The 27,500-nt window shown below is 36.2% G+C and overlaps 4 protein-coding genes across 4 annotated transcripts in view; all 4 read right to left on the reverse strand.

Annotated features, from left to right (window-relative positions):
* The window catches only part of LOC129443253 (high affinity immunoglobulin epsilon receptor subunit gamma), a 3,400-nt gene extending 143 nt beyond the window's left edge, over positions 1–3,257 (reverse strand). Inside the window, exons 1-5 of the mRNA XM_055203734.2 lie at positions 3,097–3,257; positions 2,737–2,825; positions 904–933; positions 449–472; positions 1–352 (exon numbers count right to left, since the gene is read on the reverse strand). The exon at positions 1–352 is cut by the window's left edge and continues 143 nt beyond it. Of these exons, the coding sequence (XP_055059709.1) occupies positions 284–352; positions 449–472; positions 904–933; positions 2,737–2,825; positions 3,097–3,148 (264 nt within the window). The 5' untranslated portion in view covers positions 3,149–3,257 and the 3' untranslated portion in view covers positions 1–283. The remainder of the gene's footprint in view (positions 353–448; positions 473–903; positions 934–2,736; positions 2,826–3,096) is intronic.
* Positions 3,258–7,057: 3,800 nt separating this feature from the next.
* LOC129443254 (nicastrin) lies at positions 7,058–18,958 on the reverse strand. Its single transcript, XM_073864480.1, has 17 exons — positions 18,776–18,958; positions 18,050–18,151; positions 16,343–16,466; positions 15,377–15,495; positions 14,972–15,117; positions 14,742–14,892; positions 14,524–14,636; positions 14,180–14,332; positions 14,003–14,107; positions 13,752–13,832; positions 13,499–13,668; positions 13,284–13,386; positions 11,915–12,013; positions 11,711–11,810; positions 8,284–8,453; positions 7,455–7,664; positions 7,058–7,342 (listed from the first exon to the last, which is right to left on the reverse strand). The coding sequence occupies exons 1-17, from the start codon at positions 18,834–18,836 to the stop codon at positions 7,220–7,222; spliced, it is 2,130 nt and encodes a 709-aa protein (XP_073720581.1). The 5' UTR covers positions 18,837–18,958; the 3' UTR covers positions 7,058–7,219.
* A 988-nt stretch (positions 18,959–19,946) lies between these two features.
* LOC141349079 (uncharacterized) lies at positions 19,947–23,118 on the reverse strand. The gene is made up of 2 exons (XM_055203739.2): positions 23,016–23,118; positions 19,947–21,589 (listed from the first exon to the last, which is right to left on the reverse strand). Exons 1-2 carry the CDS (start codon positions 23,026–23,028, stop codon positions 20,286–20,288), a joined length of 1,317 nt encoding a protein of 438 aa, XP_055059714.2. The 5' UTR covers positions 23,029–23,118; the 3' UTR covers positions 19,947–20,285.
* A 354-nt stretch (positions 23,119–23,472) lies between these two features.
* LOC141362427 (GTPase IMAP family member 7-like) overlaps positions 23,473–27,500 on the reverse strand; it is a 4,859-nt gene continuing 831 nt past the window's right edge. Inside the window, exon 2 of the mRNA XM_073864481.1 lies at positions 23,473–26,571. Coding sequence (XP_073720582.1) covers positions 25,268–26,571 — 1,304 coding nt within the window. The 3' untranslated portion in view covers positions 23,473–25,267. The remainder of the gene's footprint in view (positions 26,572–27,500) is intronic.

Here is a 27,500-nt window from a genome sequence, read left to right on the forward strand (position 1 = left end):
GATACGTCAGTGCATGATGTGTTTAATCAAACGTGCATTAGTCTGGCACTAAGCCCTGTCAGGGAAACTGCCCCTAAACATTTTAACTATTAGTAAGAAATAATTTTTCCTAAATAAACACATATACACATCTAATATATAAACACACAAAAGCAATAAAATATACTGATTGTTTTGCTTATTACAACCAGTAAAAATTGAAAGCAAAATGTGTGGCTGTATTTTACAGAATAAATGAGTAGCGTGAGAGTTTTTGTTCAGGGTTAAGGCTCATGGTTTTGTTTTAGGCCAGCGGTTTCTTCTTCACTTCATGCAGGGTTTGATAAGGGTCCTGATCTTGACGGCCCAAACCCTGAGAGAAGCAAAGATATTTCATAAACACATGACTTTAAAACACACAGTCATTTATAAATCAGATGATTAAAAGATTAATTAAACGGCAGAATACCTCATAGATTCCTCCGCCTTGTTTCTAAAGAGACAAAATGGACATTAAAAGGCAGAAGAAAAAACTGGCAAAGCAACATTTCTGAGAAGTCAGTTGCTCAAGACTAAAGAGTTTGTATGTTTCCACATTAGTCACACAACTCAATTCCTCTTTCTCTTCTTCTTTCGACTCCTCTCTGTCTGTGCATTTGGTCACAATATTTGACTATTGATTTATGTCAAACAATAATTATGTATTTTGCATGTAAATGTTGATGTTCGACACTTTAATATAACACGTGTAAAGACATTTTAAGATTCAGATCAAATAAGACGAGAGCAGATGTGTGTTTTATTATAGACCTCTCTCTGTGGTCAGTCGAAGCACGAAACCCACAGTTGTGACACAGGAAGTACCAGCACACACGCACACACACAAACACACACAGACACACACATATTTATATATGAACTCACCTCTGGACAACTTGCATTAGATGGCCGCATCTGTCAATAACCAAATATGAACAATGAATTCAAAACACAAACAAGTTCTTCATTCAGATTCAATGGAGCTCATCTGTGTCTCCAAAACAAATAATGGAAAGAGGATTGAGCTCCATTTTGTTTCCCTTCTCAGATCCTCAACATTCAGAAGTTTCACACTACGTTACATTTCTGGAATTGTTTATTTAAATGTAAATAAACAACACTTTTGTGACTTTATAAACAAAACAAAAGTTATACCATAAAATTACACTGTAAAATTTGTTGCTGTACACTGTAAAAAAATTCTGTAGAAATTACAATGTTATTGCAGCTGGGTTGCCGGTAATTTACCGTAGATTTACATTTATGTTATTTACTGGCAAGAGTTTGTTCAAAGTTAAATAAATTTTAAATATTAACAAGTCTTTATCTTTACAGAATAAAACTATACAATAACTGCCTCATGCAAAGCATTCTGGGAACCAGAAATCATCATCAACTTTTTTCTGTTTTTTGCTTCAGATTTTGTTTCCCAGAATGTTTTGCTTGATGCTGTTTTTCTAGTTTTACTCTGTAAAGACAAAGACTTGTAAATGTTTAATGTTCATTTAACTTTGAACAAAATGTTGCCAGTAAATAACATAAATTTAAATCTACGGTAAGTTACCGTCAACCCAGCTGCAATTTCTACGGAATTTTTTTACAGATGCAGCTGTTTACAATAACTTACTGTAGATTTAAATTGATGTTATTTACTGGCAACAGTTTGTTGAAAGTTAAATGAACATTAAACATTTACAAGTCTTTGTCTCTACAGAATAAAACTATAAAATTACAGCCTCATGCAAAGCATTCTGGGAAACAAAATATGAAGGAAAAAAACAGAAAAAGGTTGATGAGGATTTCTGTTTCCCAGAATGCTTTGCATGAGGTGTTATTTTAGTTTATTCTATAAAGACAAAGACTTGTTAATGTTTAATGTTCATTTAACTTTGAACAAACTCTTGCCAGTAAATAACATAAACTTAAATCTACAGTAAGTTACTGCCAAGCAGCTGACAGCAGTACTGTAATTTATAAAGACATTTATAACAGTGTATGTATTTTTATTTAGGTTCATTCAATGAATTTGTGATTGTACGTTAATTCCAAATGCTAGGTGACTAATGAAACAAGTGAATAATTATTTTATTAGAGTATGTTTATGAGCTCAGATGTGATTGGTAAACGTTCATAAGATGCTCTTTGGTCTGCTGGTGAACAGAGATCTTAGCTGTATAAGTACACAAAACCAAACACTGACACATACTCAAACTCATCTTTACTTTCTTCAAATGAAAAGTTTGACCATAAGTGACCGGTAGTTTCAGAGTTATAAACTGAACTGTAAAAATGCTGAGTTATATTCAACGCACTGTTGGCTTAAAACGAGATGAGCCCAGAACCATTGGGTTGGCATTAAGTCAAATTAAATGTGAAGATTTATTAGCTTTATTGTTTCCTACTCTTTGTAAATCGCTTTTGGATAAAGTAAATAACATGCAGAATTAATCTTTACATATGATTTGACTAAATGACAGCTTTATATGCCTTATATATAAAACCGACTGCAGTTACAGAAAATAATTAAGCAAACAGTGTCATACTTAAAAATGCTTAAATAATAATATATAAAATAATTACTAAATAATAACTAAACTAATATGAATAAATTACTTTATTTTACTTCTGTCAATATGATTTGTTTAGATTTGATAATACATTTCTTTGTGATATAACTACAAATAAATCTAAAATCAGATGATAGAAATGAAGTCTTACCCTTAATCTGCAGTATAGGACTGTTAACACGATGCCATAGACGATCAGAATCCCATCCAGAATATAACACACACCTTCTGCTTGTGCGGCTTAGACAAAAAAAATAATAACGATAAAACATTTCATACAAAACCTTACAAACAATACAAGTATGTGCTTAATCTCGTGTGAAATATAAATAATGTACAGGTTAAAATGTAATAATTAAAATAAGCTGAATTAAATAATAAACTGAATTTTAGCTGAATTTACACAGTAAACTGTAACTATTGGTTTTGTTTTGGACATCACTGGACTGCGTTAATTAATATTTTCACACAAAAACTTAAAAAAAAATTGTTTTTATGACAATAATCTTACCAACACATCCGACATTCAACAGAAGAGCCAAACCGATTCCCAGCAGGTGCATTTTTCCTTAAAATAGTCAGATGGCGTTAAAGTCGAGAGAGATGATTGATGTTTGGAAATAGAGACACGAGTGTCATTTACCAGGAAACTGTGGGCTTCACAAAGTGTCTGTTCAGCGACACACACACACCAACATTTTCTCACCTCATTTTTTTAAGCTCTTATTTAGATAAACCAAACCTCTCTTCCTGTTTCTGAGATGAGCTGGACATTAAAGAGCAGAAAACTGTTTTAAGTTCAGCTGATTTTCTAAACACAGCAATGGCGAATGTTAAAAATGTGTTTGCCAGTAACTTACTGTAGATTTGATGTTATTTACTGCTAACAGTTTGTTAAAAGTTAAATAAACATTAAACCTTAACAAGTCTTTATCTTTACAAAATAAAACTAAAATAACAGCCTCATGCAAAGCATTCTTATCAGTAAATAACATTAATTTAAATCTACAGTAAATTACTGGCAAACAGCTGCATAACTACAGCTAATACTTTACAGCAGTGGTTCCCAAACTTTTTCAGCGTGCGGCCCCCCTTGTGTACGGCGCATTCCTTCGCGGCCCCCTAAAGAAAATTTGTGACAAAAACTGTTCTTAAACTCAACATTTTAATAAAAAAAAAATTAATTATACAAAAAAGTAGTGCTGTTGGTTAGTAGCCTTATTTTTTTTGGTTTAATTACACAGAATTCATGATAAATTAATGTATTTCATAAAATGTCATAAAACTGGGGCCCCCCTGGCACCATCTCGCGGCCCTCCAGTTTAAAAAACCACTGTTTTACAGAGTTATGTTGATGATGCTGTTTACTTGTATGTTTTAAATACAGTGAAAATAAGAAGTTTTATAATTATTGTCAGTCTCTGAGGTTTTCTGACTTTAATCTACATTTATGTGCCGTGCAGATCTTAAGATTGATCTTATCTCATTCTTCAAAATGTCTTCTGATGGTCTTATTGCGAACGATTCGTTTAGTTTGTTTTTAATATAACTTTCTCTCTTCTTGTCGACTGATGTCTTTTATTTTGCTCTCTGGGTGACACAGAGTTTAATATAGAATCCAGAGAAGATGAAATATCAGTTTTGCAAGTTGATATTTTACAACAGATACTAAATGTTGAGTCATTTCCTTTTGCTAAACTTAACTTAGAAAAGAAGTACTAGTCAGTGTGTTAAAAACGACACACATCATGATGTGATCTGTTACAATGATGGAAATAACCAGATTACTGTGACGTTTTAAAATGACATTAAAGCTTTAGGGATCAGTGCAGTATTATTTTTTAATAAATCTAGAAAGACTGATGGGCGTATAAGATTACTCAGAACAATCTGTTAGGCAATGGACTTATTTCTGTGTTTAACAGATGTGTGGGGCAGCAAAACTCTAGATGATAAATATTGATGATGTCACAAGCATACATCAACAATATATTAAGATTTATATGAAATGTAAAAGTAATTATATTTAGTAAAAAAGTTTACTGTAATGTGAAAAATCTGACTATTTAAATTGTAAAACATAATTTCAGTTAAACTTAATTTAGGTGTTTGTTGAAATGTAAAAAAGGAATTATATTATTCCCAGATTTATTGTTACTGTAATATAATATAAAAAATGGGATAGATTAGATTGAATTCGTTTATAGAAATTCAGGGATGAAAAGCTGCTTAAAATGTCATTTCACAAACATCATCTTGAAAGTAGGACTGTCACGGTTATGAAATTTGGCTGACGGTTAATTGTCTAATAAATTGTGCCGATTATGACGATTAATTATCTGTTTTATTGCTTTGACATTTAATTCTCATATATTTTTTTGGTTTGTTCATTAAATATCTTTCACACATTGTTGTGATTATTTAAATTAAATCTTTTACAAGGTCTACCTGGCAGTAAATATTAATAGACATAACACATATTTAAAAAACAAAAAATTCTTCATAAGAAATAAACACAATAAAGCAGTGGTTCTCAAACTTTTTCCGTTTGCGGTCCCCCTTGTGTACGGTGCATTCTTTTGCGGCCCCCTAAAGAAAATTTATGGCAAAAAACTGTTCTAAAATGTAACATTTTAATTAAGCGAAACATATTAAATTATACAAAGTAGTGCTGTTGGTTAGTAGCCTTATTTTTTTTTAGGTTTAATTACACAGAATTCATGATAAATGAATGTATTTTATAAAATGTCATAAAACTGGGGCCCCCCTGGCACCATGGGGCCACGGCCCCCAGTTTGATAACCACTGCAATAAAGTATGTGGAAAAAAACTGAAATAAAAATGCAATCAAAATAAACTGACTATACCAGAACAGGCCTTAAATAAAAGTCAATCCTACTAAGGTCATATTAGTACTGAATCAGATGTCTGTAGTGGCTGCAAAAAAATAAATTCCTTAGGAATAGCATCCTTCACTTCCCTAAGTTTGAAATTGCTGTTTCGGAAATGTATATTTTACCTGGCAGTTCATACTGCTCCATTGTCAGTTAAGGAGCGCCATCTGATACGGTCTCATTTATACAGATGCTGCGTCCGAAACCACCTACTTCATACTATATAGTACGCAAAAAGCAGTAGACGAGGCGAGTAGTATGTCCGAATCTCATTCATACTACCAGGATTCATACTATCCAGTATCTACTGTTTTAACGGCAAGTAAGTAGGTACTTCATCTTATCTTACAGGTGTACAGTATGCGTTTTCGGACGCAGCAGCTCCCCCTTGTGTTTTTAGAGAGCTGTGCAATCATTGTGGTGATCTGAAATCATCGGAATGAGGTCAAACAATCGTGATGTGACGATTATTTAATCATTGTGACAGCACTACTTGAACGCTTTTAAAGTGTGCTTTATTTTCTTTTTGTAAAACAATTTCACTTTCTTCTGATTTTGTTGTGAGATCAGAGCTCTGTGACCCAACGCGAATACTACAGATTTAAAATAAAATAAGGCTTTGGAAAAGAAGTCACGTTTATTCAGTTTTTTCAAGGCATGAATTTCTCAGAGAAAATAATGACATCATTGTTTAAAGAAGCTTTTCATTCATCTCAACAAAATAATGCTGCATATCATTAATCATACGATTTTTAAATCTCCAATCTCTCAACTGGAAAAAATGATACAAAAGTCAAAGTAAAGTCAGTGTTTGGAATTTTACTGTGTAGTCGCATCAGACGGCTCGCTCAGATATAACTGAACGGACCGGATTACATTCCCAAACCCAAAATATTAATGTCAAACTCACAAAGCTATTGCACATACTCACTACTGCATACAGGTTAATGTGCTCTCATACACGCACGCACACACACACAGACACGCATACACACAGGCACAGACAAACAAACACGCACGCGCACACACACACGGGCACACACACGGGCACACACGGGCACACACACGGGCACACACACACACACACACACACACACACACACACACACACACACACAGACAGACAGACAAACAATGTTAAACATTTAAAATCAGCTTTTTAAGTCTGTGCGACAATCATGTTATAGTCAGAAAACATTGATAATTATAAAAAACATAACAAAAGAATATGAACAACAGGACACTAGACAAGTTCGGACCAGCCCACCTAAAACCAGACCAGTTCAGAACAGACCGGCTAAAACCAGACCAGTTCTGACCAGCCTAGCTAAAACCAGACCAGACAAACCTAGCTAAAACCAGACACGTTTGGATCACCCCAGCTAGTACCAGACCAGATCAGACCAGGTAAAACCAGGACATTTTGGACCACCCTAGCTAAAAACCAAAGCAGTTCAGATCAGACCAGCTAAAACCAGACCAGTTTTGAACAAACCAGCTAAAACCAAGAGCAGTTCTGACAAGCCCTGCTAAAACCAGACCACTTCAGACCGGCCCATCTTAAACCAATGCAGCAAATCTTTATGTTGTGTTATTTTAGTTTGATCTGTGAGCAGTGAATAAATTATTGTTGAACTCAATAGTTTGTGCGTGTGTGTTTATTTGTGTGTGTGTCACTCCAGTGCACAAGTCTTTCTCTGTTAAAGGGGAATGTATCACTGTAGAATCTGGACTTTGGGTTCAGTAGGTCGTTGCGGGCGCTTCACGGGTGGCACTAAACAAAAGCTCCGCCTTCGAGGTGATGAAGTACGTCACCAACAGAGACAACAGCAACACAGCCACGCCCACACCCAGCGTTAACATCTGTCAGAAATAAACAGAGACAATAACATCAAATCAGTTTAACAGGCACACGTCACAGTACAGCGGTTTGGTTAAGCGCCTCAGAATGGTACGGTGCCAGTAACTTCAGTACCTCAAGCTGTCGGCTGGCCACGAGAAAAACTCGAGCTTTGATGCTCTTCCAGCGAGACTCCGTCCACGTGGAATAATCTCTAGAGCCGTACTCCAGCAGTTCAAAGGCCGGCGAGATGGCTTTAGACAGACGAACGGACGCCCGCACGCAGAACGGTTCAGCGCTGCTGTTATCAGAGGACGCACCAGAGACCCACAAATACGAATACAACTGAGGGAGCAAATAAAAAAAGAGATCTGTGATGAGTGCAAGGCATTCTGGGAAACACAGGCTTACTTTTTAAATCTAGGACGCTGCCTCTCTGTTTAAACCAGACCTGCAAAAAATTGTGGCCAAAATCCACTCGTGATATCGTGTGATATCTTGATGTCAAAGCCATTGGTCTGCGGCTACGCAGCACTGCGTGAAGTCAACCAGAATTTAATCTTCCGATTGACACGGTTTCATATGCAGTGCAGTTATACTCGCATTCAAATACAACCAAAAGTATTTAAAAAACAAATCCACTATTTATGTTTGGTAGCTAATTTCATTTGAATATAAAGTAGATTTTCTAGCTTTACCCTGAATGTTGCTTTTATAAACAGTTGTAATATAATGTTAATGATGGTTAAAGATAAAACTTTTATATCTGGGCATGCAAGGCCAATGGTGATCCTGATATAATCAACATGTCAAATATTTGAGGAAATAAAATGTAGACTGTTATCTGTGAAATGACACACTTGTGTTAGTCAGTCCATCGATCACATTTACAAAAATGATCAATCAAAATCTGGTTGTTCTCTCTTGAGGCTTTAAATGAAATGAATCAACATGTTTTTCTTACATCTTTATTTTCCGTGCTGACCTCGCTGGGGTTCTGACATTGGGTCTCCGTCAGGTTTGTCACGGTTCCCGTCAGGTTAGCCAGAATATACTGCACGAACTTCGTCACGCTGTGAACCGACCCGTGACTCCTCGGACCCAGACCGATGTAGAACTGAGGAGGTCCAGAAGCTTCAAGAGAGAACGTAATGAGCATGGTTACTAGGGCTGTCACAATTATCACAACAATCATCTCATTGCGATTGTTTGTCCTCCTTGTGATATTTTTGATCACCGCAATGATTGCACATCTCTTTAAAAAACACAAGGGGGAGCTGCAGCGCCTGTAAAAACGAGACCGTATCAGATGGAGCACCTTAACTGACAGCAGTGGTGTCAAAAGTATTCATATTCATTACTCAAGTAGAAGTATAGATACTAGGGTTTAAAAAGACTTTTGTAGAAGTTGAAGTATCAACTCAAGCTTTTTACTCAGGTAAAAGTGTAAAAGTACTGGTTTCAAAACTACTTAAAGTATAAAAGTAAAAGTAATGTAAGGAAAAAAATGTCATTAGAGAAAAAAGCCTAGGCCGCACCACAGGGGCCTTTTGGGCACTACCCTATCTCCTCTAAAAAATGTTTCTTAAGGCCATAATAACTATAGTGTTATTAAAATGTTAATGTTAAAAAATTTGGGATGCACGAGGGCCAGGGGTAGGCAACGTCAGTCCTGGAGTGTCGATGTCCTGCAGATTAGCTCCAACCCTTATAAAACCTTGGTTACCTGTAGTTTCAGGTGACTTTAACCTTTATTAGTTTGTTCAGGTCTGCTTGATTAGACCTGGAGCTAAACACTGCAGGACATCGGCACTCCATGTTGCCTACCCCTGCACTAGGCTATCTGTTTCAACCAAATACGGTATATGCCCATTAAAAATTAACGCATTTCAATACAATGCAAACAAATACATTAAAGCAGTGGTTCTCAAACTGGATGTCGCCAGATGGTGCCAGGGGCCCCAGTTTTATAATATTTTATGAAATACATTACTTTATTATAAATTCTGTGTAATTAAACCTCAGAAAAATAAGGGTACTAAACAAAAGCAATAAATTGTATAATTTAATATGTTTTGTTTAATTCAAATTTTAAGTTTTAGAATGTTTATGTCAATCCACTGTACACAAGGGAGGCCGCAAAAAATGTTTGATAACAACTGCATTAAAGATCCATATATGTGTACTGCTGAGCATTAACAGGTGTTCCATAGAGAGGAAGATATGATGACTAGTTGCCTATAAATATTGTAATGGTGCAAAAAGTCAATCTTCAGAGCATTGCCGCTGGTGGCCAAACTTTTACAGTGGTGCCCTCTTTAGTTAAAAAACAACAAAATCACACACAACTATAGTATGTGTGAGAATACAAATATGCTATTGTTATTATTTATAATTGTATTTTGACAGCAACACAAACTACAAATATGCAATTATATATTATAGCTTATATTTCTGCATCTGTACTTGTGTAGCTAATGGACTTTTGTATACTTTACTTTAGTCAGTATATATCCAAACAATTTTGGAGAATTACTAAATGTCTTTATTGTAAGTAAATTAAAAGTCAGGTTTAAGGAAACAGCTGATGTCTATTAACAAAAGGAAAAGTTGGTATGTATGGTTATGTGTTTCATTGATTTAACACTCAAGCATTCAGCTAAGTAGGTTTTGTTAATGCAAATAAAATTTACGGCAGTTATTAGCATATACAAAACAACAATGTCTTTAGCATAGATATCTTTGCCATGCTTCAAAACGCAACGCAGCACAATGTCATTTAAGTTGAACAACTGAAGTTACATGATATAAATTGGTATTGTTACACTATTTAAATCACACAGATGAGTTGATGTCAGCAGCCAGCTATACATTTACACAGGCTTGTGAATGTGAACTGACCTGAAAGTGATGCGCGAGTTTTATTTCGTACTTTTCCATTTGAAGACAGAATGCCGCGTTCTGTTACTGTACAAACGGATGATGGATGATATGGATGATATTAAAGCATCGCGAGGGGAGACACTCTGCATGCTTTCTAATCGCTCTCGCGGTTCTTTTATGTTTCTCTGTGCAGCGCTATCGAACAAACTTTTGATCATCTGCAGTCAGCTGGGGGGCGGGGATTGCGTACAAACCAATAGGGAGTCGGAATGGTGTATGTTTATACTTCTCATCCAACCACAATCGCCTTCATCTGGATGATGCAATTTATCAAGATAGGTTTTTTTAACGATGACAAGCCGGAATGTAAAAAAAGAAAACAAGTTGAAATTAATAGAAGTAACGAGGCGATTTTTTAAAATGTAAGGAGTAGAAAGTACAGATAATTGCGTGAAAATGTAAGGAGTAGAAGTAAAAAGTCGTCTGAAAAATAATTACTCAAGTAAAGTATAGATACCCAAAATATCTACTTAAGTAAGGTAACGAAGTATTTGTACTTCGTTACTTGACACCTCTGACTGACAGTGTAACACGGTACATCGCAAAGCCATTCAATACAGTGAAAAAAACAGCATTTGATAAGCAGTATGATCTGCCAGGTAAAATAGAAATTTCCAAAACAGCAATTCCAAATGTAGGGAAGTGAAGGATGCTCTTCTTTAGGATCTGTAAGGAATTTATTTTTTGCAGCCACTACACAGCCTACTAATATGACCTTAGTAGGATTGGCTACTATGAATTATTTCATGAACAAAAAAATGTATGAGATTTAAAAAATCTATAAAACAGACAATTAATTATCAGAATCTTCAAAATCCTAAAACAGGCAATTAATCGTCACAATTTATTAAACAATTAACCGTCAGCCAAATGTCATAATCGTGACAGCCCTTATGAGTACTGTCGTATGCATGTGTGCAGGATAAATGAGTTTGTGCGACTGTAGTTGTGATCACTGTAGTGCTTTGATATCTTGTGCCTGTAATCAAAATGATGGACGGTCACTGTTATTAAAGGTCCAGTGTGTGGATTTTTAGCGGCATCTAGTGGTGAGATTGTGAATTGCAGCAACGGCTCAGTCCACAGCTTACCCAAGCCTACCTCATACTAAAGTAATAAAAACAATACAGTTCATTATGTAAAGTCTTGATACAGCACTGATAATATAGTGATGTAGATTAGATCGCATTTCTGTCAAAAGATCCTCCTAAAAGTTACACAATATGGATCTTTACACAAAATGCACAGATATCTGCTCCTCTGTGAACTTTCTGGATCATAAATGATTTTGTGACACACTTAAACACTCTTGATATTCACAAAGACTTTTCAGAAGTGTGATGTCACTCTGCCTTAAACTGGACCTTCTTTATTTAAAACTGCTGCAAGGCGATGCAGTGGGGTCATGGGACTAATAATGATGTGAATGGAGGTATTGAAGCACTGACCTAACAATGAACTGCCTTTCTTAGTTACGTCTGGATGCAGCAAAGACCTGAACCAGCTGTTGTTCTTCTGAACCAGAAAACCATACAGCAACTGAGCAACCTGAGAGAGCGAGAAAGAAAGAGAGAGAGAGCGAAAGAGAGAGTTAATTATGTGTATGTCATGTGAGAATGTGTGTGTATTATATCTCTGGTCATGTGACTCACAGTTTTTGGGTCAGCAGTGATATTGTTCAACATTTTCTCTTCTCCTCCGGCCTGTCGGTAAAGTGTGCGAGCGACCAATGTGGCCACATCAGTGACAGACTGAAATAAAAACAAACGTGACAAAGTGAAATCTACCATCTTCTTCCACGGAGCTCAATGCAATGCATTCTGGGATTGACTTGACGCCTGAGTTTATTTCAATATTTTGGATGTAAATTTTTATCGAATCTTATCTTTGGAAAGCGTGTAGTTCTCAAATTTCAAAGCCATTTCATTATAGAAATGATGTTGTGACCGTTTTTTGTTACATGACCCCCATAGAAATGTATATTAATTTTGTATATTCATAACACTATATTTTTAATGGTGCGATTTCGATAGCGATATTAAAAAAGCTGTGTGGCCGATATGAGCCCGATATAAAGCAAATGTAATAACATAATGATTTGTTATTTTACTGTCCGTCAGACTTTGGCCTTACATGGAGTGACATAGAGTGTATTTTTATTACAAACAACACATTTAAGTAATAGAGAAGTTTACTGGCCGATTGAACAGATCAAAATATCAGACAATATATCAGCCTCTGAAATACATCGGTCTATCACTACTATATAATAAATCTTCAGAAATGAACAAACTATATATGACAAGAAAGCTCTAGTTTTCTTATTTCAAAACCTTTTATCAGTAATAATAATAATAATAATGCAGTGACGGTAATTTATTAATTTGTGACAAGAGTATGCAGCAAACCAACGACACCTACTGGCCTTTGTTGGTAAAACCACTAAAAAAGTGACACAAACCTAATTTCTTGTTATTTTAACTTGAAATTTGGATCACGACTACTTGAGACATATAGCTTCATGTTTATAGCCTTTCTGTCATAAAAAATTTTTTTTTTGTAAATTAATATGTTATTGCATTCTTTTTATTTATCAAAATTCTGTTTAATATTTTCACCTCCAGACACTTTAGTGAAAACCCTTAAATTATCTTCTTTAAATCAAAACTTCTAGACCAAAAAAAGCCACTTATATTATTTTGAAGGTGCGCATCAACTTTTGACCCCCAAATTCAAAAGTGGGGGGGACAGTTAAAAGGTTAACGTGAAGTGTAATCATTTCTCAGCCCAAAATATCTTAAAATATTGTACAGGTGTCTCGATACGGTTTGAAATGATGTACCAAGTCTGGTAAACATGAATATTTTGCTCACAAGACAAAACTAGAAAACTCTCCGCAAGCCATGTAATACAAGAACAAGCTTAATACATGTGGGCCTAAAGACATCATGCGAGTTCACATCAGAATGATGTGTAGTCAGCTGACACAGGGTTGCTATGGCAACAGATGTGATGCGGTACCTTGGCTGTATCGGTCTCATAGCGCATCTGCTCATCTGGACTCAGACCGTCAGGGTACGTCAAGTTCAGATTGACAGCGGTGTCGTACAAACTCTCGTAGTATCTGTTGAGAAGCATCCTTCATTAGATACTGACAGTCTGACAGTCGCTCATGACATCATATCTTAAAGATATTCACAGTGTTTAAAGTCACATCACTCAGTTTGATGTCATACCTATTAGTGAAAGCTGATTGGTGGTCTGTCAGGACGAGTCCTGGGATCTGTCTGGCTCGCAGGAAGCGCTGGAATGAGGAAGGCGGTAAAGCTTGAGTAACATCTGGCTCAGCCAGATTCAGACTGAGATTAGCAGCTACAGCCGTCATGTTTTTCATGAGAGCCGACACCTGAGAGAGACAGAGATGATGGATGAGATCATGATTGACGTATACTGTAAAGAAAACAAACAGTGTTTGTCTTGTTCACGCACCTCTTCCTCTACAGTGCTGCTGTTCTTGCGGGATACGGGGTCAGAGTGCATCCACAAGTCCCGCCCACTGCTTAACCCCACCTACAAACAAACAGGAAGTGTGCTGTAAATCTATGAATGCATGTTTGGGAACACTTGAGAGGACACGGGTAATAATATCCTTATTTCTAAAGAGACACGCCCGGCATGACCTAAAATACAGTTAAGCGGCTCACTACGATTTGGAAGAGAAATGGTGCGCGGTCACACACCTGTCCGATCTCCAGCATAGAGTCAACGTTCTTCAAGTCCATAACAAACTCATTGTGTTGCATGTCATACACCATCTTGGAGCTGCCGATGTAATCGAAGGCCTCCTGCGAGATACAGACATTTTAAAACACACAAATCCAACGACACGCTGAATGACACAGGCGTAACACACTCACCCCTTGGAAAAAAGTGAAGAAAATATTTCGAGGAGGCGGGGCTTCTTGAGTGACAGGATAGAGAGCTTGAACCGCAGCCAGCAGGGTGACGATACCAGACACGGTGCCTTCGGCTGCTGGAGCCTTATCCCAGAAAAACGACCTTCCGTCAAGCTAAGAGAGAAAATAAATCTTCATGTAAAAAAGAGTTTGTGCAAGCAAAGGACTTTATTTATATAACGCTATGATGCTAAACTTATATACAGTAAATATAAATTAAGGAAATTGATATTTTGTCCACATTTATTCACCACAAATACAATACAAATACAGTTTAAAAGGTTTAAGAGGTAATGTTTGCTCACTCTGGCCGCGGCGATGACGAAACTCTGGTTTTCTAGGTGACCCTTGGCACTGTTGTTGAGGGGTTTTGTGGACAACCAGACGTTAAAATCATTTAAAGGATCACAGAGAGCCTCTGACAGGAAACAGAGATAAAAAACAAGGGGAAATTTAAGTCTTAAAGTCCCTGAAAACACACAACACAAACGCTTTTTAAGTCTGGATGCGTGCGTGCGTGTACCTGGGTTGATGCTGAATTTGGTCTGGAGGTCCGTGCGTCTCATGCACGTGACGGTGTCGGTCGCAGCGTGCATGTGTGAAAACAGCTGCATGGCACACAGCGGGTACTGAGGGGCGCTTCCATTGCTGCGTGCATTATGATCCTCATAACACTACACACATAAAACAGTATGATCACATGAACGTACGCCACTGTAAGCACATGTGTGTGTAAAAGACACAAACACACACCTTTCGAATGACCTCTGTTTGATTCTCGTCTTTCAGAGCAAACACAGGAAAACCAAATTCTTCGTAGGACAGTCCGTTCCCCAGAGGATTCCACACGGTGACGTTACAGTCTGTATACTGAGGCCCGTAACTTCCAGAATACACACCTGAAAACCACACACACGATTATGCTTAAATGCATTTAATGTCATTATATTTATTGCATGTGATTTTTTGGAGTAAACATGTACTTGTGCACATTAGGCGTTGCACCCTACATACAGTAATGTACATATAGATATAGTAAGCAGAACACATAAGCAAGCTTATTATTATGTAATACTGCATTTTTGTACTTAAAACTACTCATGCATTTATACAACATAACAAACTAATTTAAATGCATGTTTCTATTTGCACACAAACCTGTATTCTGGTTGGGACAGGTCGTGTGAGGGGAGAATCCATCAGCAGGGCCTGTTTTTGAGACAATAACAGCGACACCAGCCACCCTGGATGAGTTCTTCATTCTCAACATGACGGATCTGCAGAAAAACAAACAAGATCAGAAACACACAGACAGACAGACAGACAGACAGACAGACAGACAGACAGACAGACAGATGTCTGGTGGTAAAGAGAAAACCTTCCGGTTTTCTCTTAAAGACCGGAAGATGACCCTTAGTTACCATATATACCGTTGCAGTGGGCCCCCAATTTGCTAAATTTTCAACTGTGGATAATATAATTATGCCGCAATAGTTAGTCTGTCTGTCTGAAACTAAGCTGATTAAACCACATCACTGTGACACTTGCATTACATGTGAACAGCCCCTACGCTAATATGATTTTGTTTTTCTCTCCCTGTCTCGTCCTCGACCCCAAGGACAATGGGACAAACAGACCCAGTTCCGGTAGATGTGAAAGTCGGCACACCTCTGATCTACTGGTCGTCCTTTAACGTGATGCCCAGCTGATGCCTGACCAACGATCACCGACAGAACCAGTTTAATCTCCGCTTAAGCTCCTTATCCGTTTATATGTGTGTATATACATATATATCTCCCAAGGGTTTTTCCCTCCTAGGACTTTTTTTATTTCCTCGGCTAAACAGCCCGGGGTTTTTTTCTCCTAGGGGGTTTTTTACCCCGGGGAGGCAGCCTTCTTGGGCTTAACTTAGCTTCCTCTCCTAGACGTTACATTAGTAATATGCTCGCTTATAATGTCGAGTCATAGCCGCAGCAAATTTGACTGCTTATGCTATCGTGTAATTATGTTATGCTATCTGTCGTTTTTCTGTGCTTTTACTGCTTCTATTAATGTAAAGCTGCTTTGAAATAATTAACCATTGTGAAAAGCGCTATATAAATAAAAGTGAATTGAATTGAATACCTATTAAAGAAAGCCGTCTCCATGACAACCATGTAGGGAGGATGTGGTCCTGTATTGAGAATCCAGTCCAGGTCTGATTCAGTCTCCAGCACATGAAGAACACCTGTGTCTCCTGATATAGATGCTGAGAAAGAGAAATGAGAAAAACAAAACTATTCACTTACTTGCATTATCATGATTTTAACACTAAACTCTCAAAACTCTGTTCTGTTCCTGGTAACTCACACAAACTACGATCATTATTAAGATGACTGACTTTATTTCTTACATGGGACACAAGGAGAAATAAAAAAAAATGCTTTTGTTCTATTCCAGAAGTCTTTAACCTTTTTAAGGCCAAGGACCCCTTAATGGATAGAGAGGAGTAGCAGGGACCCCCAGTACATATTAAATCAAATTAAGAATAGATCTTTTCTTTTTTGTAACAAATAATTTGTTATGATAGTTATGTTAGAGATATTAAAATAATAATTTTTGGCATTTTCATTTAACTAAATATATTTTATCATGGGAATGTTATGTTTTTCTTTTTGTTTTTATTGTTGACCCTTTAACACATTTTTGTTTAATGGCTAATTTTATTTTTCCTAAAAAATTATTTTGCATTCAAACACTATTTGGAGGACCTCCACAAATACCTCCGCGGACCTCCTGTTGGAGACCCATGTTTTATTTAGTCACTTACATCTGTCATTTATAACAGCTTTAAATGTTGCCTATTTTATAAAGCGTATCTACATCACCCTTTAAAATTAAATACAATAAAAACCTTTAAAATGCCGATGGAGAAAGAAGGGTTGTTAAAATTAGGTGTAACCCTGAAGTTCTGACTGTGAACCCTCGTTGTAATTTTGTCTTTCACCGTAGCTATTAAATGTTTTGCTCAAGTTTTATTTTTAAGTCTACTGAATGTTATATGTTGTTATGATTTCTTTTAATCATCATGACTAGTGAGTGAGACTGGGTGAGTCGGGGTGGGTGATATGAGCCGAGCTCAAATTCATATGAAGGTATTTTCCACTCTCCAGGCGGTATATTGGTATTATAATGTCATATGAAAAAAAAATTTGGAATCACATTGTAGTAAACCTCAGTTAAATTACTGGCAAAATCTGTATTTTAACAAAAAAAAGTGAGGGATTGGACATTTTTTCTTTTTCCCCCTCATCTTGTTAATATTATGCATATTGTCATTGTGTCCTTGTGTCTTTAAAACGTCTACTTTTTCATGAAATGTGTTTTTTCAACACATACAGAATATAAGTGATGATGCCTTTACAAAGATTCCTTTGAGTTTACTTTCACAACAACTTCAAACAAAGTGAACATTGTGCTTCTGGATTTTCCCTTAAGTCCACATTCACACTCTATATTCACTAACATGAGACAAACTGCTCAGGGTGGCATTTTGCGGGGGTTGGCACAGGGCACCCAAAAAAGAAACTAAATACAGACGTTCACTGTATGGGACTTAAGAGATGGATGGCACTGGTTTGTAAATGTATGAACCCTGTTAGCATTACAAGTTGCAAAGAGTATCAAATTAAAGAAACAATATAAATGTAAAAATAGAATTCATAAATATGTAACGTTACCAACAGCATTCCATACCATGGAGCAACACAATACTGGTAATCACTTTTATACCGATATATCACCAATCCTGAAGTGTGTGAGAGAGAAAGAGACGGAGAGAGAGAGACTTACACTGACAGCCGATCTGATGTGTGGCGTTCAGCAGTCGAACACATGGTACCGTATCATTCAGTACAATATAAATCTTCCTTTCCACTGAACTGCTGCTTACATCTATAGACAAACACACAACATCAGACATCACATCTGATCACATTATACAGTTAACAAAGAACAACAACTAATAAACCAGCAGAACATTTTATTAATATTCATCACACACTTTTCTGTAATACTTGATTGTGATTGGTCAATAGCAGCATTCTGCAGTCTAATATCCATGTAGCTAAACTATCACCGATGTTCTAGATCAGGGGTTTATGATTACAAGGACCCCCAAATAAAATAAACCTTTTGTGAGGGTCCCCTCGCTAAAATAAACATCTATATATTTGTATGTATAACGAAACATTGAAGCTGTGTAGACAGATAATTTCCCCCAAAATCAAATAATTGGCTCTTCTTAGAGTAATACTACATGTTTAGCCTACAGAGAAACATTGTCAATCTAAATATATTTGAACTGCATAAACTTTCTGAAAACGACGGTATTACTTTTGGCAACTTACTGCATAAATGAGACGCTATTAGTCTATATTTCTAGTATTGTAATATTATTTAATTGTTATTGAGTAACTGTTATATTTATAGGCGAGGCCTGAAGAAGTAAACAATATCCATCAATTCATGACGACACACACGCAAACTTAAAAACGAAATTATAACAATAATACTCACAGCTGTAAAATAAAGCAGCAATAATCAGTTTAAATGCGCCCATTGTCCTTAAATGTTCCATCTTCCTTATTTAGGAATCATCAACAAGGAACCGGAGAAGCGCGTGTTTACTTCCGCTTCCGGTTCCTTCTTCTTCTGCGTGTGAGAGTGAGAGATGCCTCAACCGAAACGCGCCACAGCGACACCCAGCGGCACACTTTTAGAAACGGGTTTTAATAATTATTTTTTGATACATTAATTAAATTAGTTTGGATTGTAACACTAGATCTTCCACAGGTGATAATGCATTAAAACGAATAATACTTTTTTACTTGTATTTAATAACTACTAAGGAAATATCAATAAAACCTTTAGTGTTGTATAGATTTTTAAATGTAACTTTGAATAAATACTAATAATAAGAAACGGATGAAAACATTTCTTATAATGGGAAAAGTATGAATAGATTTGAATGATCTATCTGGTATTATCTATGTGTATACTTTGTATAAAAATAGTTTTATGTATAATTGTATTAGATACTGTAGTGTCTGTCATATGTATCCTGCACTTATATTTAATGTTTTTGTTATATAATGTTTTTTTTTAAAGCAAAGTACAAAGACACCCGGCGACAGAGCGACATCTGGCGGCACAGCGACATCCGACATCATCAGCGTCAGTGAGAGGATACTCTTTGACATTTTGGCAATTTTTTTATTATAGAACAAGAGCATTCCATGCATACATATAAAGAGGACCACAATCTGCTAATTATTACATTCAAATTAAATTCAAATAAACAACAACATGGGGATATTTTACAATAAATCAATAAAATTAAAAAATTAAAACATTTTATACATTCGTTTTGCTTTTTTAAAGCTAAGATTTTTAAGAGTCTCAACATAATGCACAACCAAAAAACGCGATTTATGAACAATTAAAAAAACGGTGGTTATCTCGTTTTGCAACGAAACTCTTCAAGTCTTTCTTCACACAGTTACTTTTATAATATAAAATATATCCTTACCAGATACTTAGGTTGGCATTTTATTCAGGCATGTGAACTCTTAAAACACAAGATGTATTTTGATCATTTTCTCCACATAAGTATAATCTGGCCATATTTTCTCTTCATTATTTTTCATATTCTCATTCAGTGCAGCACAGACAAAGCCCAGAGAATCTATTGAATGTAGAATTCACTTTATTTAGATGAATACAATGAGAATTGATTTTACTGAATTTACGAATACAATAACTGTTGGATTACACAATAGGTTACAAGTAGTTTAAAGATTCCAACTTTAATGTTTCTAAACAAAAAATATATATTTATGATTTGAGTAAATAATCACTATATTTATACTTGCTGATGGAAACAATATGAGAATAAAAGAAAGAAAGAATAAAGATTATTTCAATAATACTCAAATTATTTTATAGCCATGAGCTCGGAAATATCAATCTACAGCTAGAAATAGCAGCATTATTACAGATATTAAAATCATCAGCATTTGAAAGTGGATTATTGTATGGTGCACAGCGTTGCAATCTTAATGCCGGCTGGCAAAATAAAAGCTCCGCCCTTTCCAGCAAAATTAAGCAATTGGGCTAAAATCTTCATTGCAATGCCGGCTTCTGCTACAACTGGAGCAGCAGGGAACAGAAAGGCCAAAAGCATAGGTGCAAAAGAACTGATGCCCATCCCTAACAGAAAGCCGGTAAGTGTTGTTAGGATTTTAGTGTAATTTGAATCATCTTTAGGCTTCTCACTTTCTCTCCTCATCTGCTCCTCATGCATCCATGCATCCAGACTCATCCTTTCAGTCCGCTCTCGCTCCACTCTCTCCCTCTCCTCCTCCTCAAGTCTTCTGAAGATCATCTGATCCATCTCCAGAGATTCTTGCCACCGTCTCAGTCGTTCTGGGATGGGTTTCTCATTCTGTTCCTCTTTTTTTATATCAGACTTGATCTGATCAATCCTGCCTTGGACACGCTTCTTTTTTCTCTCTGAATCTTGTCTATCTTCTTTCATGTCTGCAGTGAACGCAGTCCAGCGATCATCAGCCATTTTCTGTACGTCCGCCCTAATATTAATCGTTATTCTTTTGTCTATTATTGCCTTGGCCTTCAGCATTACCTCCGTCATCTGATTGGTAAAGTGTGTGTTGTCATTCTGAACCAGCAACTTATCCACCATCTCCAGCAGTTGAACAACCTGACATCGGTTTGTAAGATCTGTGTTGTCAAAAGCCATGTAACGCCTCTCAAACATTTCCACGAGGTCTTGAACCTTTTGGTTTTGTCTTGAAATGAACTTCTCGATGGGCTCTCGAAGTCTGTCTGCGTGGGAGAACACAATGATGGTGCGATGGGTGATGTCCTCGTGAAACATGTCTCGAATCATGTCCACGGTCCGCTGCTGTTCCTCCGTATAACGCTCGATTGGTATGATCAGCAGAAACACGTGAGGACCAGGTGAAGACAAAGCTAGACAATGTATTAGCTCATGTTGTAGTTGCTCATCCGTGAGATCTGTGTCAAACAGACCAGGTGTGTCTACGAGCAGAAGGTTTCGTCCTGCCACCGTTCCACATTCTCGCTTGCACTCTTTGGTGACTGATCCCATGCTCATATCAGAAAGAAAACGCTCTTCTCCCAGGATTGTGTTTCCTGTTGCGCTCTTTCCTGCACCTGTTTTGCCCACCAGGATGAGACGCAGTTGGTTTTGCGTCAGGTCTTCTGCAGATGTCTCACTCTTTATTGGCTCTTGTGAGTTTGTGTAGGACCTCCATCTGTTACTTTGAACATTGTATGGCCTTTTCGGTCCTTCAGGAAAAGAGAAAGGGGACAATTATAACACTTTTTAGTTTTTTATTCCAGTTTGTGCATTATGACAGAAAATAAATAAATCTTGTTGATACTTTAACAGTTTCTCTTAGACGTCAATGAGATTAGATGAAGAGAGCTTTAGATGTTCCTGATTCTTAGATGTTTCTCCTGAGAAAAAGATTCAAATCTTCTAAATCTTCTTTAAACTCGAAATAAATTTTCTAGATTATGATGTTTGACTTTATGTACTAACTACCACCAAAGAATTGCACTTTTGTGTTTTCTTGCCATAACAAACATGTTTTAAACACACAAAGTTACAGCAGCCCCCCCCCCCCAAAAAAAACTAACAAGCTAAGAATCAAGAGTCAAGTCCCCCTAAAACAAACACTGAGCACCATAATGTTGACTTTAAATGAAACAGCCAACACCTAAACATAAGTTAAGAAAATAACTCTACAAGTAAGATGTAAAATGCAATTTTAAGTTTCAAACAAAGATGGTGAGGATAAAGTTACAGATTACTTGCAGAGATTAATCTAACAGATTAACTCTGGGAGTTTTTCTGTGTAGATTTATAAAATAATAACAGGATGTTTACTTGCTCCAAATGATCTTAACCTCCTACCTTACTGCCAAATCCACCCAGATACTCAAATACTTGTATGATCCGCTGCCAAAATTAACCATTGTTTTACTACAGTTAAAAAAAACATGGTCACTGCACTTTTACTACAAAAAACACCCATGGTTAATTTTCATAAGGGAAGACACTTGATCAATGTATTTATTAATCTATGTAAATCTATAAACTTCACATACACATACACTCTTAATGAAAATATTCAATTGTCTTGTTATTTCTCTTTTTATTTCTCTAATGGATTTTGGCTGCTACTGGATACCGCTATTGATCTTTTGTCACCTAACTTGTTCTTTTAACTTATCACTTCACTTTGTCATAATGGCACTCCCACGTGCTGTAAAGTAATTTTCTAATCATGGATGAAAAGTTATCGTTTCTTAAGGAAAAAAATAGTTACACAACACAGATGATTTGTCAGAACTGGATAAAAAAGAGAGAGGTTTAGTTATTTTAACACTAAAAACTAATTTTATTGTATGGACAACAATAAGATAAATTCAAACAAAGTTCTTATAAGACTATTTGTCTGATAAAATATAAATGACTAAATTCAAATGTTTCTTCTATTCCTTTTTTAAAAAACAATGTGAACAATTGTGAAACGATTCGCAGCTGTACAAAAACAGATGTGCAATAAACAAATAAATATAGACATAGTAATAAATAAATAATTAATTAAAAGAAATATAACGCAGTATCTAAATAAGCATGAATCTTTTGAAGAAGAGAAGCTACTTAAAACAACAATCTAATTTAAATAAAAGATGCTGAAATTACCTTGGTTCGACATGTTTTCCAGTTTGGGATGCTTGTTTAAGTAGCTCTGAATTTTAGTCGGTGTGCTGTATTTGAGGGGCAGGACTAATACAGAAACGAAACTTGGAGCGAACAGATATGTTTTTAAGAGAAAACAGATGTGTTTGACTCAGCGCTGCGCAGGCTGATCGGTCTATTACATCACAGTAACGCGAGATCACACTTTTCTTTATGCTCTCGAATCACTCTCGCTGTACTTTGATTTCATTCGCCGATCGGTCTGCAGTGTGCTTCCTTTTTGTTACACATTAACCAATGATCTCACGCAGTACACTATGCTCTGTTCTCTCTTATCATGATCAGGTTCTGTTTGTATGTTTTTTTATGACAATTCATCAGACAATCATCCCATGTGATGTACATTTAATAAGTTTTAATAACAATGTGTAAATAAACATCCAAAGAACGAGAGACTGCATAGCAGCAAAGTTTTTATTTCATTTAAGCTGGAGATCATGAAAATACAAATGTGCCACAAAGGTTGAAGTGCAATATTACCATTCACTGTAAAAAAAAATAAAAATAAAGGGGAAAGTGCTAAAACATTTCCACTTCAAACGTGTAAAATTCAGTAAAAGAGCAACAGTTTCCCATTTAAAACCCACAAATAAAACTTCACCTAAAGATTACCAATTGCAAATTCAACACTTTATCTTAATGTACTTTAAAACCACACCCTTTACACTGCTTATATAAATAAGTAACATAAATATATTCATCTTTAAGTCCCAGTAACGTTAACAGTTTCGTCAGTTAAAACAGTCAACAGTATACATACAGTTTTTTTCTTAATAATTCATTATTTAAAAAAAACTTTTAAGAGAAACAAAGGGTTCGTGAACTGGCTTATTTTGTTATTTTGTACTGTTCTCTTTGGTCCACTAATAGCATTAGAAAGATTTTTACCCAAAAAAGTCATAATTTGCAAATTAAAAACTTTATTCTAACCTGTTTTTAAACACTGTTTTTGTGAGTGTTATTGTGTAACACTGTTGCATATATAAAAAAGTTTCAAAGCCCCCATCTGTGAATGTTTGGAATTGCACGATATAATGACATAAGGCACCCTAACCCTAAGCCGAGTATATGGAAAACGTGAGCATCTTCTTATCATAAACCTCTTCGAAGAGTCTGCAGCAGGGACGTATTTTGATATGACGCACGATGCACATAAGTTTACATGACACGCCAATCACATTTTTTGATATGACGAGCCACGCACATTGATGGGCTAAATACATGTTTTGACGAGCTTTGCATCATGTGTCCTCAAAAAATAAGTCACCGGCTGCCACTGATAATTCCTTTTTTGATCTTGGTTTAAATAAAAGCTGTTTTTGAATAACAAGGAAGTGTTGAGTTTGAAACTTAGAATTTTTATAGCATACCGACCAGAATACATCTTTTAACAGTGGTTTATAAAATAAATTATGTATGGAGAGTAATTGATTAATTTATGAAGAGATTCTGCTAAATGTCCCTTTCTCACCGGCATGACGCTTATATTTTCAATGTTTTGCATGTGAATTCTTATCCAGTCATGACAAATCATATATTGTTTGAAAGTAGATTTCATTATCACCATTTTGGTAAAGGAATGACATTGAGAGCCATTTTCTAAAATGCCACTGGTCCACAGGTAGGCCCACTTTGTTATTATATATTTGTAACACTAATACCCTATTTTAAACCTAAACAATCTTGACAAAAGCTCAAAACCTTTTAGCAGTAATAATAATAATGCAGTGACAGTAATTTATTAATTTGTGACAAGAGTATGCAGCAAACCATTGACACCTAGAGGCCGTTGATGGTAAAACCACTAAAAGTGTGACACAAACTAAATTTTTTGTGATTTTAACTTAAAATTTGGATCTAACTTGGATTTGCGTCACATAAGGGGTTAAATTAGATGAATACTATAAAATCTATATCAACACAAAAAAAATGGATTAGACATTATTAGGTTACACACAGTTTTAAACAGTCCAACTATAGTGTTTCTAAACAACGATTACATAAATAGATGGTTTGAGTAAATAAACACTGTTAAATATACTTGCTAAACAATATAAGAAACAAAGACTATAAGAAACAAGTTTCTGAAAGCCACTAATTTCAATAATAATTTAATTATTTTATAGCAATGAGCTCTGAAATATCAACGTTAAGCTAGAAAATGCAGCATAATAGATTTTAAAATTGAAAGTTGATTATTGTATGGTGCACAGCGATGCAATCTTAATGGTAGTTGGCAAAATAAAAGCTCCGCCTTCTCCAGTCAAAGCAAGCATTTGGGTTAAAGTCCCTACTGCCAAGCTGCCTCCCGCTACAACTGGAGCAGCAGGGAACAGAAAACTCAAGAGGAAAGATGCAAAAGAATTGATGCCCATCCCTAACAGAAATCTGGTGAGCATCGTCAGGATTTTAGTGTAATATGAATCATCTTTAGTCTTCTCACTTTCTCTCATCATCTGCTCCTCATACATCCATGCATCCAGACTCATCCTTTCAGTCCGCTCTCGCTCCACTCTCTCCCTCTCCTCCTGCTCGAGTTTTATGAGGATCATCTGATCCTTCTCTAGAGATTCTCGCCACCGTCTCAGTCGTTCTGGGATGGGTTTCTCATTCTGTTCCTCTTTTTTTATATCAGACTTGATCTGATTAATCCTGTCTTGGACACGCTTCTTTTTTCTCATTGAATCTTGTCTATCTTCTTTCATGTCTGCAGTGAACGCAGTCCAGCGATCATCAGCCATTTTCTGTACGTCCGCCCTAATATTAATCGTTATTCTCTCGTCTATTATTGCCTTGGCCTTCAGCATTACCTCCGTCATCTGATTGGTAAAGTGTGTGTTGTCATTCTGAACCAGCAACTTATCCACCATCTCCAGCAGTTGAACAACCTGACATCGGTTTGTAAGATCTGTGTTGTTAAAAGCCATGTAACGCCTCCCAAACATTTCCACGAGGTCTTGAACCTTTTGGTTTTGTCTTGAAATGAACTTCTCGATGGGCTCCTGAAGTTTGTCTGCGTGGGAGAACACAATGATGGTGCGATGGGTGATGTCCTCATGAAACATCTCTCGAATCATGTCCACGGTCCGCTGCTGTTCCTCCGTATAACGCTCGATTGGTATGACCAGCAGAAACACGTGAGGACCAGGTGAAGACAAAGCTAGACAATGTATTAGCTCATGTTGTAGTTGCTCATCCGTGAGATCTGTGTCAAACAGACCAGGTGTGTCTACGAGCAGAAGGTTTCGTCTTGCCACCGTTCCAGATTCTCGCTTGCACTCTTTGGTGACTGATCCCATGCTCATATCAGAAAGAAAACGCTCTTCTCCCAGGATTGTGTTTCCTGTTGCGCTCTTTCCTGCACCTGTTTTGCCCACCAGGACGAGACGCAGTTGGTTTTGCGTCAGGTCTTCTGCAGATGTCTCACTCTTTATTGGCTCTTGTGAGTTTCTATAGGACCTCCATCTGTTACTTTGAACATCGCATGGCCTTCTTGGTCCTTCAGGAAAAGAGAAAGGGGACAATATTTATGCATTATGACAGAAAATAAATAAAACATGTTGATACTTTAACAGTTAACAGTAATAGATTAAATGAGAGCATTAGATGTTCCTGATTCTTAGATTTATCTCCTGAGAAAAAGATTGAAATCTTGTGTCTTCTGTAAAGTTTATGAGAAGATCTTAACAGTGTCTCAAATGATGCTCAGATCTGCACACTGGCTTCAATTCAGTTTCACTTTTATTGGCAGGATTTCTCAGAAAATAGTTTTGCATCCCGATTCCTGCATCCCACAGTACAATCTTTAAGCAAATATGTAACAATCTCATCAATCGTGCTTTAAAGACAGATATATTAAATTATATATTATATATTAATCTAGATCTCTCTGGACTTCACATACTCTTACCGAAATATTCAATTGTCTTATATGTGTCTTTTAGCTGCTATCAAGGGTGCCAAGAGCAACTTTGGGCCCTATGAAAGAATATGAGTTTGGGCCCCTACCACACCCATTTCGCACAAAAAATACAAGCCAACCTAGCTAATCTTTAATAACACAGACCTATGTTTGCTATTGCTTTTGACCACACTATTATCAGTATAGTCAGAGACCTACCATGTCTGTAGCTATAAGATGATTTATTGTGTAAATGAAAATTTTATAGAAATTTCTCACGTGCTGTAAAGTCATTTTCTAATCAGGGACAAAAAGTTATAATTTCTTAGATAGATAATTTGTCAGAACTGGATTGAAAAAAGATTGTTGTTTTAACACTAAAAGCGGATTTTCTTGTATAAATTGTAAATAAATTCAAACAAAGTTCTTATACTTTATGCTATTTGTCTGATAAAATACTATACAGAAAAATGGTAGCTGGTTTTAGATGGTAAAGTAACCAAAATTGCTGAACCAGCTCGCTACAC

The sequence above is a fragment of the Misgurnus anguillicaudatus genome, unplaced genomic scaffold, assembly GCF_027580225.2.
Source record: "Misgurnus anguillicaudatus unplaced genomic scaffold, ASM2758022v2 HiC_scaffold_26, whole genome shotgun sequence".
Classification (NCBI taxonomy): domain Eukaryota; kingdom Metazoa; phylum Chordata; class Actinopteri; order Cypriniformes; family Cobitidae; genus Misgurnus; species Misgurnus anguillicaudatus.

Excerpts from the sequence above, each read along its gene's own strand:
- LOC129443254 (XM_073864480.1), bottom strand. The coding sequence starts at position 18,836 with ATGGAACATTTAAGGACAATGGGCGCATTTAAACTGATTATTGCTGCT. Across the intron at positions 14,108-14,179 it reads TCTTCACTTTTTTCCAAGGG|GAGGCCTTCGATTACATCGG; the intron begins GTGAGTGTGTTA and ends TGTATCTCGCAG. Across the intron at positions 13,669-13,751 it reads GCAGCACTGTAGAGGAAGAG|GTGTCGGCTCTCATGAAAAA; the intron begins GTGCGTGAACAA and ends TGTCTCTCTCAG.